Consider the following 18,289-nt stretch of genomic DNA (forward strand, 5'->3'; position numbering starts at 1 on the left):
TTGAAGAAACAGAATATCCTTAAAGGGCAACTCCGGCCAAAACTCAAAATGAAATAAATTACTGGTATCGCTGTAGTGACATAAAATACGACTCCTGCCAAAATATTACGTCCGTAGGACGCCGCATTCTCAACTAATGCCGATAACAAAAATGCGACCCGCCGCGAGCCGCTGCTCCTTAGCGGGCGGCCAGCGGGTTGCCGATCGCTAAAGCAACATTGGGCCGTGACGTCCGTATTAGAGTGCCTAGAATATACTGGCTAGTGTGACGAGCGCCAGCGCTCCCCTAAGGGAGAGGGTGGCAACTCTTGTTATGAATGCCCACCGAAGGCAGCAGAGGGCGCTGGCTGTCGGGTGGGTGCTGCCGCAGCAGACAACGCGGCTTTCTAGCTTTGGAAGTGTACAAGCGGTTGCTCTTCTGCGTATATGTGATTGTTCTTCTGGTGCGCGCCCTTTTTTGTTCACCGAGCTACAGCGGCTGTTCTTGATGCCACTTCTGCAGGCATTGTCACCATAAAATGTCCAAGCCCAAGAGGCAGTGCAAAGAGAGAACATGTTTTGTCCCTCTGTGCACGAGTGGCTACCGTTCGAACAAGCAGCAAGTGTCTCTGTTCACGGCACCTGCCGACGCTACGCGGCTGGCGGAGTGGGAAAGGGCGATAAAAAGAGAAGACAGGAGGTTGACATTAGCATCTGTCGTGTGTGAAAAACATTTCGAGGAGAGCTGCATTGAGCGCGCGTTCAAGGTGACGGTAAACGGCGTGGTGAATGAGATCGCTCGAGACAAACCACGTCTAAAGCCTGATGCTGTGCCAACATTGTTTGAGCAATATCCGAAGCATCTAGTGCCCAAGAAAGCACCAAAGAGAAAGGTGAGGAACCTTTGCTTACAGGAGCCGCCTCCACAAAGACGCAGAGAAAAATCCCATCCGCTGGACGGCGGTGTGATCGGCAACATTGCAACGGATGAAATTGAAAGTTCCGTTTGTTCTGACGATTCGGCCGCGTGTGCCAAACGCACCGAAAGGTTGGATTCGCAGGGAGAGCCGGCATCACAGTCTCAAAGCGACAACCAGCCTGTACTACAGTCATCAACCGAGAGTGGCCACCCATTTAGTGGTATCTCGATTCCTGCAACATGGATGGAAGTTCCAAGTGTATCTAATGACTGTTTGTCCTACGCATCCTGCGAAGCCGAGGAAAATAATTTCGGAAACCTCTTCATTGAAAGAATGGTAATTTTTGGCAAGGCCTTGCCTGAGCGGGGGTCCATTTTAGCCACCGTGTATCTAAGAGGAAGGGAGCATAGCAAACAGGTGCTTGCAACCCGAAGTGAGGCAGAATTGTTGGTGAAGAAGATTTCCATGATGATCCTTTGCTGTGGCTGTGGCATGAAGCCAGTGTCAAACAAGTACTCCATGTACAGAAAAATGTTCTTTGCTGCTAGGTGCCTGTTAACAACTGAAACCGAAGGAGGTTCTTGCGCCCAGTGCAAATATCAACGAGTGCTTGCTCAGAACAAGATGGGCAGGTTGAGAAAGCAGAAGGGGTCCACATGTGAGAAAAGAAAACACGACAACACATCCCGCACTCTCACAAGAACAAAAAAGAAATTGGCTCGCGTGCAGGCACAAGTGGCTCAAATGAAAGAGGAAAATAAAACAATAAGCGAAGAGGCTCTAGAAGCGAGGATCCGGGCACTCCCTCAGAAACAGAAGCTTGCTGTCAAGAACTGCTTCACTGCTGCTCAACGGAAGTCGCTCAGAGGAATGACTTACGATGACGAATGGATTGTTGAGTGCATAATGATGCGGATGCGAAGTCCGAAACTTTATGAGCACTTACGTAAAGAAAAAGTCATGATCCTCCCAGGCCGAACCTGCCTTAAGAAATATCTGCAGCGCTTTGAAGGCGGTTTTGGTTTAAACCCAAAGGTGTATGCTGCTCTGGCTGAAAAAACGAAGGACATGGATGACTTCAGCTGCCATGGTGGTCTCGTAATCGACGAGTTGAAGTTATCAGAGCACCTTGATGTGAAATCTAATGGTGAGTTTCACTGTTGAGTCCAGAACCCTACTGAAATAATAGCGTATTGTTGCATTAGTCACATTGGTTTAATTTGAGGATCTCCAGTTCTAAAAGCTCATGAGTATGCTTGGTCTAAGCTGTGCATTCCGTTTTCTGAAGGCCAGCTCGCCTTGGCCTCAATTGATGCCTAGGCAAAAATTCACAAATGAAGATGTGTAAGAAAAAGTTAGGGACTAAATATATTGTATTCTTTATTTTATTTTTGCAATTCAGGTGGCATTGAGGGCTTCGTTGATCTTGGCGAGCAATCACCAAGTGACCAGAAAGGCATTCTGGCAGACCACGGCATGGTTGTACTTTTCCAGCCATTCACCGGTAAGCCGCATCAAATCTACGTTCCTTAGGGCTACGATTTAGGGACTGTTGCCAACACTACATCCATGTTATTTCTGATTGTGCCTGTTTTAGGGAACTGGACACAGATACTTGGTGTTTTTGCTGCGAGAGGCAATGTGAAGGCACCAACTCTTGCTAAGATCATCATAGAAACCACCATCCTTGCAGAACAAGCTGGCTTGGTTGTTAACACCGTAACATGTGATGGTGCCAGCTGGAATAGAAGCATGTGGCGACACTTTGGTGTACAAGGTAAGGGGGTCATGCAAACTTGCAGGGTGTAAAGGGAAGACGCGGGTTCCAAAATCGAAAAAAACCTGAAAAAAATATTGATTTTCTGGAACTGTTTTTTCTACTCTATATGGTGCAATATATCACCCAGTAAAGTTCCTCTGCATTGCTGGGTTGAGTAATGCCATGTTAGCGATAAAGTAGTAAATGAGCCCTTAAAACGTGATGAAAAGGCGCAGCTTTGGAGAATTTTAAATCGCGAATGGCATGGCGGATTTTCGCCTTCTTGGGCACGTTCGAAAGGACGCCTTTTACACTGCGTGGCGAAACATTAAAAATGTTGTAACTTGCAAACTGGCGGTCGGATATGCCCCAAACTTTGCACCGCCTAATCTAGTAACGAAGTAGAAAACTGGTGCAAATTTCAACAACCTATTTCTAGCATTTCAAAAGTTTCAAACCCATGTCCTCCGTCAAATTGTTATCACTTCTTTTGTTTTAGTCTCTGCAGATGGCCGCATCAAAAACAGCACACGGCATCCTGTGGACCCAACGAGGCAGCTCTTCTTCATTTCAGATTTTCCTCATTTAATTAAGAATGTTCGGAATGGATTTGTCGCAAAGGGCTATTTGACACCATCTGGTCATGTCCACAGTGGCGTAGTACAGGCAGCCTGGGACGTGGACCGTGACAATGTAACATTGAAGGCCATGCCTAGCATTACGCTTGCACATATCAAGCCTAACTGCTTTGAAAAGATGAAAGTAAATCTCGCTTTCCAGCTTTTCGGGGATGAAGTTATTAAGGGGCTCTTTGAACACAGGAAACACATTTTATCACGGTACAGAACAATGGAGCCAACAGAGGATTTTATTCGGCAGATGAACAAACTCATTCGTATTATGACAGCAAGGATGAGCGCCAGAGTATTGAAGCCTCGCAGTCCAAACGCAACGTTTTTACAGAAATTTTTAGTATATCTAAATGAGTGGGAGGCCCACGCGAAGCCAGCTGGAGGAGGTTTTTTGACAGGAAGTACAGCTTCTGGGCTCAGGGTCACAATTAAAAGCACGCTTGACCTGCTATCTTACCTGAACTCTGTTGCAGGATTTACATACCTTTTAACTGCTCGTTTGAGCCAGGACAAACTAGAAAATCTCTTTGGGATAATCAGGCAATCCGCAGGCTGTAATGACCACCCAACCGTGTCACAGTTCTTAGTAACTGTCAACGTCTTGTCCTTTTACAACCTTGCCAGGTCACCAAAGGGAGGCAATTGCCCTCCTGCAGTCGTTAAATCGCTCTTGAGTACTGCAGATGTGCCCACTGTCACAGCGAAGTGTCTGTCGGACCAACTGGACCATTTTCTGGACAATGGAAACATTGATGAAGCAGAAGACGTTCTTCAGTCCATTCACCCAGAAAATGACCATGAAGGGTATTCTAACAAAAAAAGCAACGCGGCTTTGGTGTACTACGTTGCTGGCTATGTGTCTAGAAAAACGGTAGCTAAGAATGCATGCACGAGTTGCGCAGCCGAGTTGTGCGTGTCTCAAAAAGAAGCGATGAATGATGTTAACTCTTATTTCACGGCTCATTTTGATAACGGTGGGCTTATTTATCCCACTGATAACCTGGCAAAGACAGTAGCAGCCATGGAGGATGCATTCACTAGCTTCTTCAGCAAGAACAGTGTGCATGAAAAGAGCATGCAAGAGTTTGCACGGAGCCTGCAGTCCTCAAAATTGCCTCAGATAGGGTGCCCCGAGCATGGAAAGAAAACCTTGGCAACTGTAGTGAAGTTCTATATTCTTTTAAGGTTTAGATTTTTCTTAAAAGGTTTGAACAGAGACCACGAAGGCCAAAGGCAGCGACTGAAATATCTTAAGTTGCGCCACTGCCAATAGCTTTTCCTTGCTCAAATTGATGTTAGAAATTTTGAATGCAGGCTTTCATAATTTGTATTTTGTTCCTATTTTGTTGATTCCAATAAATGTCTTACATGCCTAATAAAGTAAAACGTGAAACTATTTCGAGTCCCGTTATTTTTCTCTTTGCGATTATTATTTAATGTTCTACCACAGAAAACTGGAATGGACAGGCTAACAACTGCCACCGGCATGGCCACATCACCAGCCAGTTCCAAAAGAAAAGAAAAAAGCACGAAAGAAAAAAAAAACCAAGCGCAACCTGATGCCACAACACCGCTCAAGTACCTGCAGTAAATGCAAAAACAAAAATACCCGGATAACGCTACCAGCTGAGCGGTGCCGGCAAGAACTGCTAACTACGCCTGAGAAAAACATTCCTCGCAACCTGACACTAACACTTAAAAATACGGCCCAGCGACGCCTTGCTCACGACGCGCGATAGGAAACCTGACAAGCGAGCGGACCGGCAGCACCCACCCTTACAGCAGTGCCCCTGCGCGGCCGCCGATGACATTCATAGCTCTCCGTGCCACCCCAGCGGGAGCGCTCGGAACACTAGCCAGTATATTTCTAGGCACTGTATCCGTATCGTGCTCTTTTTTTCCTACGGTCCGGGCGTTGCGCGGAATGCGCTTCTTTGAGTCGCTGCCACCGCTACTTCGGCTTGTGATTGGCGTGTTTAGCCGTTGCTTTTATCTGTAGCCCGTGTAGCTTCAGTATAGCGTTTTGTTTGTTTTGTCCCGCATTGAGGGCTCGTGTCCCGCGTCCCGCAAGAAATTCCTAATTCTTCAAAATGTCCCGCATTTCATACTGCAGTAAAATTCACTCTGCAACTCATGGCGCTGCCGAACAACGGGGCACCAGGAAGCGCGGAAGTGGCTGGTAATCGTGGGAATCGCAATTGTACGCCATTTTCTATCCAAGCATTGCGGGAAGTGACCGTCGTTCTTGCAGGAGACTGGCGCACGTGCGCCGTTGTGCCTCTCCCCTTGATGGCTAAATATTGCAAGCGAAAATTGATCGCCAAAAGCTGAAAAATAAACTATTGTAATTAGTTGCAAATCATACTGTATCATGCAAAAGGGTTGTTGTGGAAAGCTTTTTTTAGTGAAGACGGCCACAGAAGGCAAAAAAACCTGCAACTCACAACGGTAAAAAAACAACAACATAAGGTTTTGTTTTTGTGTAGAAGCATGTTAATGTAAGAGTAAGTATCGACAGGAAACAATAAGCCAAAAAAAATATTTACTGGTTTTCTATTTCCTTCCGATGCATTGGGGTCTGATGCAGTCGATCTTTATGTTTTCGACTTGGATACTTTTAATAAAAAATTTACGATTACAAATAAACAAAAGTATATCACTGTGAGTGAAACTTATCTGTTTAATTGCTGCGTACAATTTTCAGGTGTACAATACGCTTTCGGACAGCACAGGATATCGGGGTGTGCGCGTTGGTGAATTTCCCTTAATACTTATTTCTTGAGTCGTGAAAATACCGTCCTCCTCTTACTCCCCTCCCCTCTCCCCTCCCCTCTCCCCTCCCCTCCCCTCCCCTCCCCTCCCCTCCCCTCCCCTCCCCCCCCCCCCCCCCCCCCCCCCCCCCCCCGGTCAGGGTGTCCCGCATTCCACCGGCAGGAAGGTGGTCACCCTACTCGAAAGATGCCGAGTGCAACTTGTAGCGCTGTGGGCTGCTCAAACAACCCTCTGCGCAATACGGAGGTGCTTTTTCACAAGTGTCCGACGGACCGGAAATTGGAGAAGGTGTGGGTGAACGCTGTTCGACGAGTGGACGACTTTGGACTTCGGCTTTTACGCACGCGAGGAAAAAAGAACGAAAAGCAGTCGTGTTCAACCCAGCACACGTGTGTTCGGGCGCCGCGGCCCGCGCCGGAGACACAAACCTTCGTGTCTGGGACTGACGCGCAGCGCGAAGGCGAGAGGGCTCCCAGTACTGTACGTCACTGGCAGCGCGGCGTAAAGCAACGCCGCTCCATCCACGGAGCCCAGATGACAATTTAGGCCTAGCGACGAGTACGGAAGACCACACACACGGCGACAGCCGCCGAGTACGGCACCGAAGGAGTTCACTTGTTTTCCAGTCGCTAGCTTTTGGGTATACAAGCGACGAGTACGGCATAGCGCACGCACGGCGGTGGCCGCCGAGTACGGCACCGTGCGAGTTCACGGGTTTTCCAGTCGCTAGCTTTTGGTTATACGCACTAACTCTTTCTACATAAGATCGATAACTACCACGTATACAGAATTAAAACAAAATCAGCTTACCTCCTATCTTTAGACGGCTAGCGCAACAGAGGTAGGTGGCGCTCGGCCTGTGTACTCGTTGAACGAGAACGATTGTGACGTCATGATCACATAGCGGCTGTTTTCCAGTGTTGCCGGGGCCTCGAGCGGCTAGTTTCGGTTTTGTTGGCCGCGCCCCAAACAAAACTTTCAGGCGTCGATATCTTTAAAACTACACACAATAGCGAGAAAAAAATTACACCTTGCAATTCAGGGACGCTGACTGCACTAAAAACAGTCATAATCCCAAAATCGAAAGTATGGACCGGAGTTGCCCTTTAACATGGACAGACTCGGATCGATTGCGCTAATAAGAAGTCTCTCTCTGTTGGTGAACTTGATGCTGGGATAGCATGCACGAACTGTGTTGCAAGAATTATGTGAGGAAACTCGTGCTGGCTTAAAGGGGTACTCCGCCGATTTCTTCATGGTCCCCGATTTGCTTGAAATTTTGCTAAACTCGCCAAACAATATCGCCAAAATAGTATCCCAAATATTAGGTCAAAATAATTTTTTTTCACAAAGTTATTGAATTTACAATTTTGGTCCTCACCGTGTTTTTCAAACTGAAAGTCTCTATTGGCAACAATGAAAAAGTGACGTCATTGGAAGTGCAGGGGTTCACTCTTTGGACTGTAGAATTTGTTCCCAACTGATTTGAAGCAGTTTCATGGTGTCAAATGAATGCCTTGGAAGCTCGCTCCAGTCCCCGCGCTCCAGCACGGAACAAATAATTGGCATATTCTATTTTTTAGACTGCTCGCCCGACTGGCAAGCTGAACTTCCACTGACGTTACGGCCCTGAAAAGGGCGGGTATATTTGAATGTCTGTTTTTGCATCATTTTCATTTGCCGCTTTCGCAATAACTATTATGAATTTCACTATATTAAATAGCATTCCAGAAAGGGTAAAGGCCTGGGAGTCAGAAAATATAGTTAGTTGAGGTAGCTCAAAAATCGGCGGAGTACCCCTTTAAGCTCACCACTCCAAAGGATAGAATTCAGTCTTCTCGATCTACTTGTTGGCAAAGAAGTCACTAGCGGGCTTCTAATTACGTGTGGCTTGTACGTTTTGGGTTTTCTTGGTCCAAAGAATGTTTTCTGCTCCTTCCCTGCCATACAAGAACATGTTTACCCGGGACGACGGATGCTCCTGCATTCGTCACTTCTTCTAGGCACAGCCTTTTTGGCGAGATAGGACAATCTAATACGATCTTTGGTGAGAAACAAATCTCTTTGATGTAAAGAATAATTTTCTCCCCGATGGCACCTTTCATCTAAAAGGGTAGTTTTCTCTTGCAATACATCCGATGATGTATTGCAAGAAGTCACTTGCTCAGTCACTCTAAGATAAACTGGGCGGTCGCAGACGTTCATGGGCCGCCTCGGCAAAAATGTATATCTGGAACCGCGGATATCCGCATTCAATTCGCATCCGCAGCCCCTGGCATCCGTATCCGATCCGCAAAATCTGATTCATTTTTATCCGCATGATTTATCAATGATTGCAACCTTGACACTGGGCAGCACGGCAGATGAGACTGCTGGTGTAGCCTTTCTTTAATCAGTGGCGACTGCTTGCCCTTCCGTTTTTCAGTTCGACTCTGATGAGCAGATGCTACTTGCTCTGGTCAGCAAGAGTATACACCAACTCATGTTTACAAACAAACCGGAGCGCCCGGAGCACCCCTAGCGGACGCCACCGGCGCCGCGCATGCGCGATGGGGGTGTGGGCAAAAAGCTTGCCGTCGCCCATAAACAAACCATTGAAATGCGATGTTGTCGGCGCCGGTGTGAGTCCCCGCGCTCTTTTTCGCGTTGGAATTGTTGATTCTACGTCCTCCTAACGATGTCTGACTACTTGAGTAGCGTCAGCGAAATTAACGAGGCTCGTTACACCGCAAAACTTCGCGTGATTAATCTGATATGCGGCGATTCATTCTGCGTGGACGCCGCAGAATGTACGCTAAAGCCTGATTCACATGATGAGATTTCGCTCGCAATTTTCAGTAGCGACGTCGCTCGGACTGCAAAAGCGTGAACCGTAGCTGAGATGGTCGGCGTCAATACTGAAAATCGCAAGCAGAATCTAACCAAGTGAATCAGGCATAACAAGTCTGTGATGGCTAGCGGTAACAAGGATCAACATCTTCTTGTATCTACTGTCGAGCCTGCTTACCAACCTTCAAACTTAAGTCTTTTGAGGCCTGCACTTAATTGTTATCGCAAGTACCAGGCCCACGTTTGGTCTACGGGCCGGTGTCCTCTAAAAGAGCAGACGACAAGCAGAAACGTTTTAAAGAGCAGACGACAGCTCGAACGATCAGGCGACCTTTTGAACTTGAAGACGCACTGAACGTAGTTCGCAGGTGGTCCGTACAGCTTGACGGTTTTCCGGCGTTCATTTTCGAACAAAACAAAAAAATTTGATGGCCAGTAGTATCCGTGAATTTAACCCAAAATGCTTCCCGCCCAAGCAATCGTGGTCCGACGGTGTCTGGTTTTCCCTTTTCACAGGACATATCCGCGTTCTCGGACGAACCGAGCGCATGAAAACTGATTTTCAAACCTTTCTCGACACTCTTAGTACAGCCCCAGTCGCAGCATTTTGACGAGAAGGCAAATTTTTGTCTGGTTATTTTCAAAACAACGCAGGAATACACGTCTCAAATGGGCACTTCCGCCCACAGCCCCGGACCGGAAGTGCGTCCGACGCGGCACCACCGCGCCGTGACGTAACAGAGATGAGTTCGTGTATACTAGAGCTTCGTCTGGCTTTGTTTCCCCCTCAACTAGCATCTCTGTGATGTCACGATGAGGGCGTAACAAACAGACACCTAAAGTTAGGAACTGCTGCTCCACAGGATGCAGCATGTCGTCGCTTTCCACCTGTGGCATCCTACAGTCGCCACACAGTATCAGGGGAAGCTCCTGTCGCCTTTTCCACTTGAGCAAAGGGATTGCTGGAGAGGAGGTGACCTCCTCTCCACCATTTAATTTGCTAAGGTGGAGAGTCTGGAAAAACTTTCCTTGAACTCGTAACTTGTTACCGGCTACAGACATATTTTAAGAACTCGTCAAACAAACATGCTGACCATGTATCACCTAGAAGTGGAAGGCACACAGTCCATTTGAGCAAAAAGTGGGTACCATAATTTTTGCACACCTAGTCATAGTCCATAGAGGCAAATTTTGGGTCAAAAATAAAAGCTATTGCTTAGTCTGCACGCCATGTATAGTCTGCACTTGGCATCTAATTAGAACATAAAAAATATAATAAACAGCACACCTTGACAAATGTCTGCTGCATTAGCTCACAAAGAAGAATTGTATTTACATAAATCAACATTCACATACTTCGTTATTCATAAAATCCTCAATGTGTTAACTTATAGCCGACTTACATAAGGCGTATTCTCGAAGAGTTTACGCATGTTTCAGCGAGCATAATTCCGGCATTTGGCGGGCGCTTTTTTTTTTTACAGAAGCGAAGAGGGGAAGGTCGCCAAACCACACACGGAACTTTTCGTCGGCGTTTGGAGCAGTGCGGCCCAATTCACGCCTTTCATGAAACAAGGTAAAATGTAAATCGACTGCTATATTATCGCTTTCCGCAAGGGGACAGAAATAAGTGAATGTTAATCAGCAACGAAAGCCTAACTTACTAGCACTGGTCTCAAAAATGTACCTCGCAATCTCCAAGTTGCTAACAAGTCCTGGCAGGAGGACTGCCACAATCTCTCCTCAAAACATTTTTCTTTTAAATTTTTTTTCCACACTGATTGCAGTATAGAGGGCTTTTTCTTCTTTCCCACTTGTTTATCGCTTGTTTGAAAGAGATGTGGCAATTACGTAGTTTCCCGATAAACCAGCGAACGTGATAAGCGAGCGCCCATTTCGGCGGCTGAGTCAAGTCAGCCAGCCAGCCGGTCCCAAAGCTAGGCAAGCCAATTCTCGTGTAACTTCCGGCTGTTAACTCGCAAGCTGATTGGCCGGCACTGCACCGTACACTTCTGCATACACCATGCCGAAATATGCCGAGATCTATTTCGGTCTGATTGTCGAATACGCACGTACTGACGCTGACGTTCAGGCATTGAGGAAGCGCTCATCCCGAAGGTACCTCGAAAATACGCCCTATGTGGTAAGGCCTTAATCAGAGTGAACATCTAGAACAAAACAAACCCTTCTATAGTTCGCACCTGTAGATGGTTCACACACTATAGTCCAGAAAATAAGGTAATTTTAATTTTTGCCATCTGTTGCAAGCTTTTTACGCTTGATCACGGGATCGATGCCCGCAGTGCCACCAAGAGTTCTATGCGACCACCGCTCGGCTTAGGGGATCGCTACTTTTGGGGATGGGGGGGGGGGGGGGAGGTTTGGATCTTTCCTGCAATCTCCTACACTTTAAATGATGTTAGCTCTAGGTTGCTTTTGCCAGCAACAGAACGTAGCTTTGTGCTATACATTCTGTTGCTGGACGGTTTGACCATTCCAGAGGTGGGGATGGGCCATGTGTCTCCATTCCTATAAGTTGAAACGGATGGAATTCCCCGGAAACTTCATTTTCTTGGAGCGGAGCTAGAATGCAATGGGGGGTGCTCAACTTGCAACGCTGGTCCACAGTGGCTGGTAGTTTGTTCCCAAAATGAGTTCCTTTTTTTTTTCTAAACCCTTTTTTTTTTAATTAAAATAAGAACGCCGACTTGACATAACAGAAAAAACAACTTCATTAGACGTTTCGCCTCCCATGCGGGAGGCATCATCAGTAGTTACACAGCAAATGCAGGGTTCAACCTAAACTCAACGCTATTTATCACGAATGTCCGTGTACGCTTCGTGGAGAGGGCCGCGGTTTTTTTGCACACGGATGTGTCCCTGCGAAGAAACCACGATTCTAGAAGCTTTCGGGGCCCCCATCTGTCCTCTCTCGCCAAGGTCGTCGCGGCCGGAAAGTCGAAAGAATGCCCCATTGTACACGCATGGTCCACCAGTTTTTTTGGCAGGAATGGTTTTTAAAGCCTTTGCTGCAACACCCGAAATAGATTAGGGTTCGCTACCAAGTCAGGAAAACAACATACTATAGTACATTCTGCTAGGTTCAGACTGTACGATAGATCGAACCCAAATGAGCTCGAGGAGGTTGCAAGCTGGGCACGATCACACTGGTTCTTACCTTTGTTTGCGTAACCGGTTTTGATGCTGTAGGTGTAGTCGGCAGGCATCACACTTTTTATGCTGTAGCCGTGATCTTCGGGGGTGGGCTGGTGTTCCTGCAAGAGGGACCAAACATTTTCAAATTGTCTGCCAAATTTATTGTCTCAATTTTCCTTGACTTTTCCAGGTTGTAATATTTCTAAACAAATTCCCTCCAACCATAACCAAGCTCCCCTAACCAAGAACGCCTAAACACAAGGCAAGCATAATTCACACATGACAGATTATGTGCTCCCCAGATTTATTTGAATGATGAAGGCAACTTAACTTTTTACGAAGTGTCTAGCGTTACGTCCAAGTTACGTCCAAATCGCCGCCTTTCCTAGGTTCACGGGGGAGAGAGAGGATGGCAAGGGGGAGGGTTAGGTATACACGTTTCAGTGCTCCGTCCGGACGTAACGCTAGCCACAGCATACTTTTTATTAAGTCAATCAGATTATATTTTCGGCTTCATTTAGTTTGCTAGAAGCATACCTGAACTAAAGCACTCTCCCAGGTGGCCCTGAAAGGGCAAAAACAAATTTGCGAGCCATAATCATAAACTTTTAAACAGTCTGTGCCATTCGTAACTTTCACAGCCTATAGACCATTCCACTAAAAGAGCAAAGAGGGAAATGCCCTCTCCGCCCAACCCGGTGCATCGTCTGCTCCATAGGCTGGGCAGTGTGCAACATCCGGTTGGCGTAGACAGTTGAAAATTTCGTTAATTTTGGCTATATTAGGCACAAATGTGCAGATTAAGATGTGCAAGTTAATGTAAAATGTTTTACCCGATAAAAAGACTAACCGGGCAAAATCCTGCAGTCACCTGCCGTGAAATAGAAAAAAAAGTTAACAAAATTTTATCAACAGTGGATTGGTCCGTCATCGGCGAAAAGTGATGGGGTTGCGGTACATTTTTACAAGATAGTGTTTGTACCGATTTAGGCCTGTAGCAACAATGTGTGGGAAGCCTAAATTTAAAAATAAAGAGAGGAAAACATGCTTGCTGCATACGAAACAATAACTGTGCGTTTTTTTTTTTTTAACAAACAATGATTTGAAATTTATTTTAAAGCCTGCTAGCCTTGGATATGAAGACCTTAAAGGAGCTGAGCAATAATTTTAACGCTGAAACAATATGCATCTTTGATATTGTTTATCTTGTCACAAAGGACAAAAAACACAACTTCCTTTGCAATGTTGCAATTCTGCAGCGTATTTGCCAGTCAAAAATTATATTATTTCCCAATCTGCAGCCGTCCCTGATCAGCTGCTGCAAGCGGCGGCCATGCCAACCACGCAGTGCAATGCCAAAGGGGCACTTGTAAAAAAATAGCAAGTTGCGCAACTACCTGCTCGATAAAAAGTAATTTTTCTATAAATCTCGTTGATCCAACATAAATGTAAATGCGCCAAAAACCTGATATAATCAACAAAACTTCTATTATATGCAGTTTCAGTGGCACCATCTATCCGAGGTCGACAAAATCGTCAGCTCTATCTGCTACCGTGACCAACAACCAGAAGCCAGACAGCCGGACCCTGACGAGCACATTGGCACTTTCCTCCTTTCGCCATGTTGATCGCACGGCGCAAGCACGTGGTCACGTGGTCGCGAATGGGTGAGTTCTTGCTGCTCACTGATGGCGCCAGGGAAAGAGCTTCGGAAGATGGTGAAGGAGTTGAAAGGTGCCGAAACATCAATCTTCGTCATTTTTTTTAAAATAAAAACTAAGACATGCAGGCAAAAGCGTTTTTTTTTTTCTTTACTTCAGAAGGGTCGAGACACCAACTCCCACAATTATACAGGCAAAGCACTGAAATTGTTGCACTGCTCTTTTAAGGGCGATTAACACGCTTGTGCCAAGTCCGACTGCAACGGCTTGCGACGTACGGGTTGCTGTGGCAACAGCTGCGTCGGCTCCAACAAAACTGGTTTTGCTAGAGTCGACGCAGCTGTTGCCATAGCAGTCCACACGTCGTAAACCGTTGCAGTTGCACTCGGGGTCTCGACGAAAGAGTGTGAATCGCCCTTCACGGGGCTCACAATATCGCAGATGTTAGCAGTGGTCTGTTTGTAACCAAAATAACTTTTTGTGATGTTTACGAGTAGATGGTACTTTGAAAGCGACTGAGTGTGCAATTGACTTCAGTGCACCGCCGATAACCAAACAATGGGACTGCGCCTGCAGTGCGGCTAGTGCAAAATATTTTATTGTAATTCATAAAAAATAAATGTAACGCAGCTTACCTCGATGTGATGGCACTTGCTTGGCTAACAAAATTCTATTACATATGGCTGCAAATATGCAAGGAAACCTGCTCTAGGTTTAAATGTTTCTGACCCCAGAAATGTTTCAACTAACACAGATAGTAAAAGTTCCTACGTGAGGCAATGCAACGTTGGATTTGTTTTCGGTTTCTGATCCTGAACATGTGAATTCAACTAACGTTATTGACCTCATTAGTGATCATGCCAGTGTTCATGTTAAAACATCTTTACGCTTAAAGGGGCACTGACACCCCAAAGGTTGTATTTTTTTTATTTTCTAAAACGATGCAAGTTGCAGTCATAGACACGCAAAAAAAAACGCATCGCAAAAACAAATTTTCCCGCGCGCACGCCTTTTTATTTTTGGCGTTTGATTCTCCCGCCTCTCGCCTCCTCGCTTCTTTTGATTCGTGGCGTCAAGAATCATGGAATTTAGAAGCTTTGAAGGCGACATCTCTATAACATTTAATAACGGCAATCCTAAAACATGTTTTTTAACGCAATTGCGAATGCACTACGGCCCTTCTTTTTGAAATACCAAAAATCGGGAGTTCGTTGTGGTGCCGTCTCCTGGATTCGTATCCTCCCATGGAAAAGAGGCGACACCGCTCAAAACCAATCCGCCGCCCAATGCCGGCGCTCGCTCCTTTCCTCCTCGCTTTGGGTCGCCATGGCAACAGCAGGGAGTCGTGAAAGAAAGTGGACTCTCAGGACTGCACAATATTTGACGTCAACGCACCGGCGCAGATCGCGCGGGAACTTCGAATTCAGCATTTGGAAATTGTTTTTTTACTTCACAAATACTGAATTCCCAAATTTCAAATTTTGGGGGTAATTTCCCGGGATCGTTTTCAAACGCTTTGGATAATAAAAAAAAAAATATGATTCTGATGAGTCAGTGCCAGTTTAAAGCGATTGAAAAACTTCCACATGCTCATTCATGATTACGTTCGCAATCATGTTCACGCCTTAAACGCAAAACTGGCCTTGGTCTCTGATCACTAAACCATGACTTGCGTGCATCGTTCGGTGAATGATAACTGGATTGAAAAAAAAAACTACATTGCAGTATCTTATTTCCGCCCTACGACTCCCATAATCTGAAACAAATCCACTGCCATTTCACCTTGGTTTACGACAAAAAAAAAAAAAAAAAAAACGCCTACAGAATAAAACAAACGTCTATTTGCAAAAGACAAAAAGAGCGGTAACGACAATGATTGGTCCTCTTATCTGACATTTTCGAGACAGACCAATATTGCAGTTAAAATAGCTAAAAAGGATTTTTACGGTACCAAATTATAACATCTACTTCGTACTACCTAATCCTTGAAATTTTGAGAAGGCCATCAATCAGAGTCAAGCGCAAAATGACCCAGTGTTTGTAGGAATTAATAACTGACAATGAAGAATCAAATTTTTTTAACTTTTTTTTTTTTTTTTCGGAGCATTTACAGTGGAAAACTTTTCTCGTCTTCTGCATCCTGACTTCCCTATGCCCCCGTCAAATTCAATAGTGACGGTATAAAAAAATTAATAGAAACGCTTCCTTCTAACAGCACTCCGAAACTAAGCCTCTGGATGGACGCCTATAATCAGAGCAGCTGCGAACATAGCCTTTGCTCTATTGAGAAATATTGAGGCATCATGGGCCCGCACAGTCACAACGATTCTGCAAATTATGATTCCTCTTCTTGGGGTAAGTTAGCAGGACTCTCGAATGACCAACGCTGCCAACAAATAAGTAAACCCAGAAACAGTTCACAAAGAATACAGCAGAAAACTCCACATAAAGAAAGACGTAGCCCATTCTTTCCTTCTATCCTTCAGTGGAATGTAAATGTTTACGTACACGTTTGGCCCGTTCTCCGCCAAACTCTTGCAACCGAACGAACAGATGTACTGGCTCTACAAGAAACGTGCGTGATCCCAGGAGAGGTCCGTCTGTCTCCTTATGTCTTTCATCACAGTGCGACTCTAAGTACCGATGGAAGATCGCGGGTTGCAGTATCGGTCCGTGATGATGTATACCATGCCCCCCTTGATCTTTCAGACTTGTCTTCAGAGATTGCAGAATACGCCGGGGGTGGTAGGGGTGATAATCGTAATTGGCCGGCATGTCACAACGGTTATTTCTGCATATATTGCCCCGCATGGCGTATGGGAAGCGAAGGTGCTAGAAGAAATTCACAAGAGTGGCCGAGGACAGCTTATTATATGTGGAGATTTCAACACACACAATGAATCCTGGGGCGGTACTCGAACCGACTCCAGGGAACGACAGCTCGAAGATACTGCGGCAGCCCTGCAACTGCGAGCTCTTAATGACGGGTCGAAGAAATTTTGTAGACGTGGAACTAACGCCAACACAATAGACCTAACGTGGGTATCGTCACAAGTTGTCGCCTTGTGGACAACCCAACCGGACACTGGAGGGAGTGATCATGTTCACATCAGGTTAACGCACCCAAGAGCAACTCCAAAAAACCTCAAGGTCTGCAAAGTTACTAACTGGGACCTATTCCACCAATACATCTCTTCTGCTATAGTGGAAAGCAATTATGACGATCTTACTACACGCATTGCGAAGTGTGTGCGGCTTTCAACGCGATCCGTCACAGTTCCAGTTACAAGCGCGTTAATATTCTTAAAAAAAAAAAAAAAAAAAACCTGTGGGCACTTGTTGCATTTATTTTAGAGAAGGGTGTAATGAAGAAAGAAAACAATATTTTCTTTTTTGCTGCCAAGTGTTTTTCATTGATAGACATGTGACGAACGGCGAAAATAAACCCTGGGGAAGGGGAACAAGAGGGGAATAGGACAAACATAAATCTCAAAACACTGCTATGCGACTGGTACGCGATTGAAGAAGACCCTGGTTAGCGCAGTTGATACAGCGGTCCACTAGAAATAGAGAGGTCCCGGGTTCGCTACCCGGACCAGGCGAATTTTTGGGTCGCTCACCAGTCACCTAGCTGTGTTTGGAGATTTGTGTCCGTCCTTTGTCCCTCTTGTTCCCCTTCTCCAATGATTGCTTTCGTCATTCTTGTCCAGCTCGCTTGCACCTTTGCATTTAATTGCGGTATAATCAAGAAATGTCACTTTTCTTGTTGTCATTGTCAGTTTTTGCTTCCTCAACATTAGGCTTAGTGTAGTACGTCGGCTCGTGGAGGAACTCTTTCTTTTGATCCAGGTAACGCCAGATTCTCAAGCTTCGGCTGTTATATCACCACCACTAGCGTCACATTCTCACGTAGTTTCAGCTTTTTCCTTAATACAGTTTGTAGACAGAAATTAAAAGGAACTTACCAGTCCGCTTCTCTCGCACACTGGTGCTCGTGTAGCATCTAAAGGAAGAGACGGAGTGGCATCATCGTCGAAATGTCTCCGCTGTTTCGGGAAGCACAGTTTGTTTGAAACACGCCACGACGTGAAGCATTGCACACAGAAGTGGTCGGAGCACACGCGGCTGGCGGATTCTGGTCGCTTTGGGTCATCGTGCAATCCAAGTGCTCCGAGCCACCGACTTCGTAGTGGCTCCTTGGTGGGCAGACGATGAAAAGACACGCTCGCATCGCGGTGCGTACGAGTGCAGCCATTAACAAGGCACTTCATCGGAGCCACGGATCAGTGATCGGAGCATCGGAGCCGACTTGGACGAGTCACCTAAAGTACGGTTGTCATGATTGCAGCAGACACTGGTTCCCGCACTTCACCGCACCGCAAAGTCGCACTTCACTTTAAAAGTGAAAATCTTTGTCCTGATCTAAAAGGATGCCCAAGCGGGCACATGAGAACGCTACTTCCTGCCACAAAGGAAAACGCGGCCCAATCTTTCGAATTTGAGGATGAGGAAGGGAGGACCCGGAGGAGGGCAATAATGGACAATAATGGATGGATGGATGCTACTGGCTATACCCTTTGT

The 18,289-nt window shown here is 46.0% G+C and overlaps 2 protein-coding genes across 4 annotated transcripts in view; one reads left to right on the top strand and one right to left on the bottom strand.

Annotated features, from left to right (window-relative positions):
* The window catches only part of LOC121048271 (THAP domain-containing protein 1-like), a 32,519-nt gene extending 14,523 nt beyond the window's left edge, over positions 1-17,996 (bottom strand). For all 3 annotated transcript variants that reach the window (XM_040504411.2, XM_040504412.2, XM_040504410.2), the window contains exons 1-2: positions 17,674-17,996; positions 12,070-12,166 (exon numbers count right to left, since the gene is read on the bottom strand). In XM_040504411.2, coding sequence (XP_040360345.1) covers positions 12,070-12,166; positions 17,674-17,979 — 403 coding nt within the window. In that variant the 5' untranslated portion in view covers positions 17,980-17,996. The remainder of the gene's footprint in view (positions 1-12,069; positions 12,167-17,673) is intronic.
* On the top strand, positions 363-4,695 carry LOC115323465. Its single transcript, XM_040220078.3, has 4 exons — positions 363-2,046; positions 2,302-2,403; positions 2,497-2,676; positions 3,158-4,695. The coding sequence occupies exons 1-4, from the start codon at positions 519-521 to the stop codon at positions 4,561-4,563; spliced, it is 3,216 nt and encodes a 1,071-aa protein (XP_040076012.1). The 5' UTR covers positions 363-518; the 3' UTR covers positions 4,564-4,695.
* Positions 17,997-18,289: the final 293 nt, after the last annotated feature.

This window comes from Ixodes scapularis, unplaced genomic scaffold, assembly GCF_016920785.2.
Source record: "Ixodes scapularis isolate PalLabHiFi unplaced genomic scaffold, ASM1692078v2 PGA_scaffold12__126_contigs__length_90152505, whole genome shotgun sequence".
Classification (NCBI taxonomy): Eukaryota; Metazoa; Arthropoda; class Arachnida; order Ixodida; family Ixodidae; genus Ixodes; species Ixodes scapularis.

What these genes read in the sequence shown, in the direction of transcription:
- LOC115323465 (XM_040220078.3), top strand. Translation starts at nt 519, where the DNA reads ATGTCCAAGCCCAAGAGGCAGTGCAAAGAGAGAACATGTTTTGTCCCT. An exon ending in CCTTGATGTGAAATCTAATG is followed by an intron (nt 2,047 to 2,301) that starts GTGAGTTTCACT and finishes TTTGCAATTCAG; the next exon opens with GTGGCATTGAGGGCTTCGTT. An exon ending in GCGACACTTTGGTGTACAAG is followed by an intron (nt 2,677 to 3,157) that starts GTAAGGGGGTCA and finishes CTTTTGTTTTAG; the next exon opens with TCTCTGCAGATGGCCGCATC.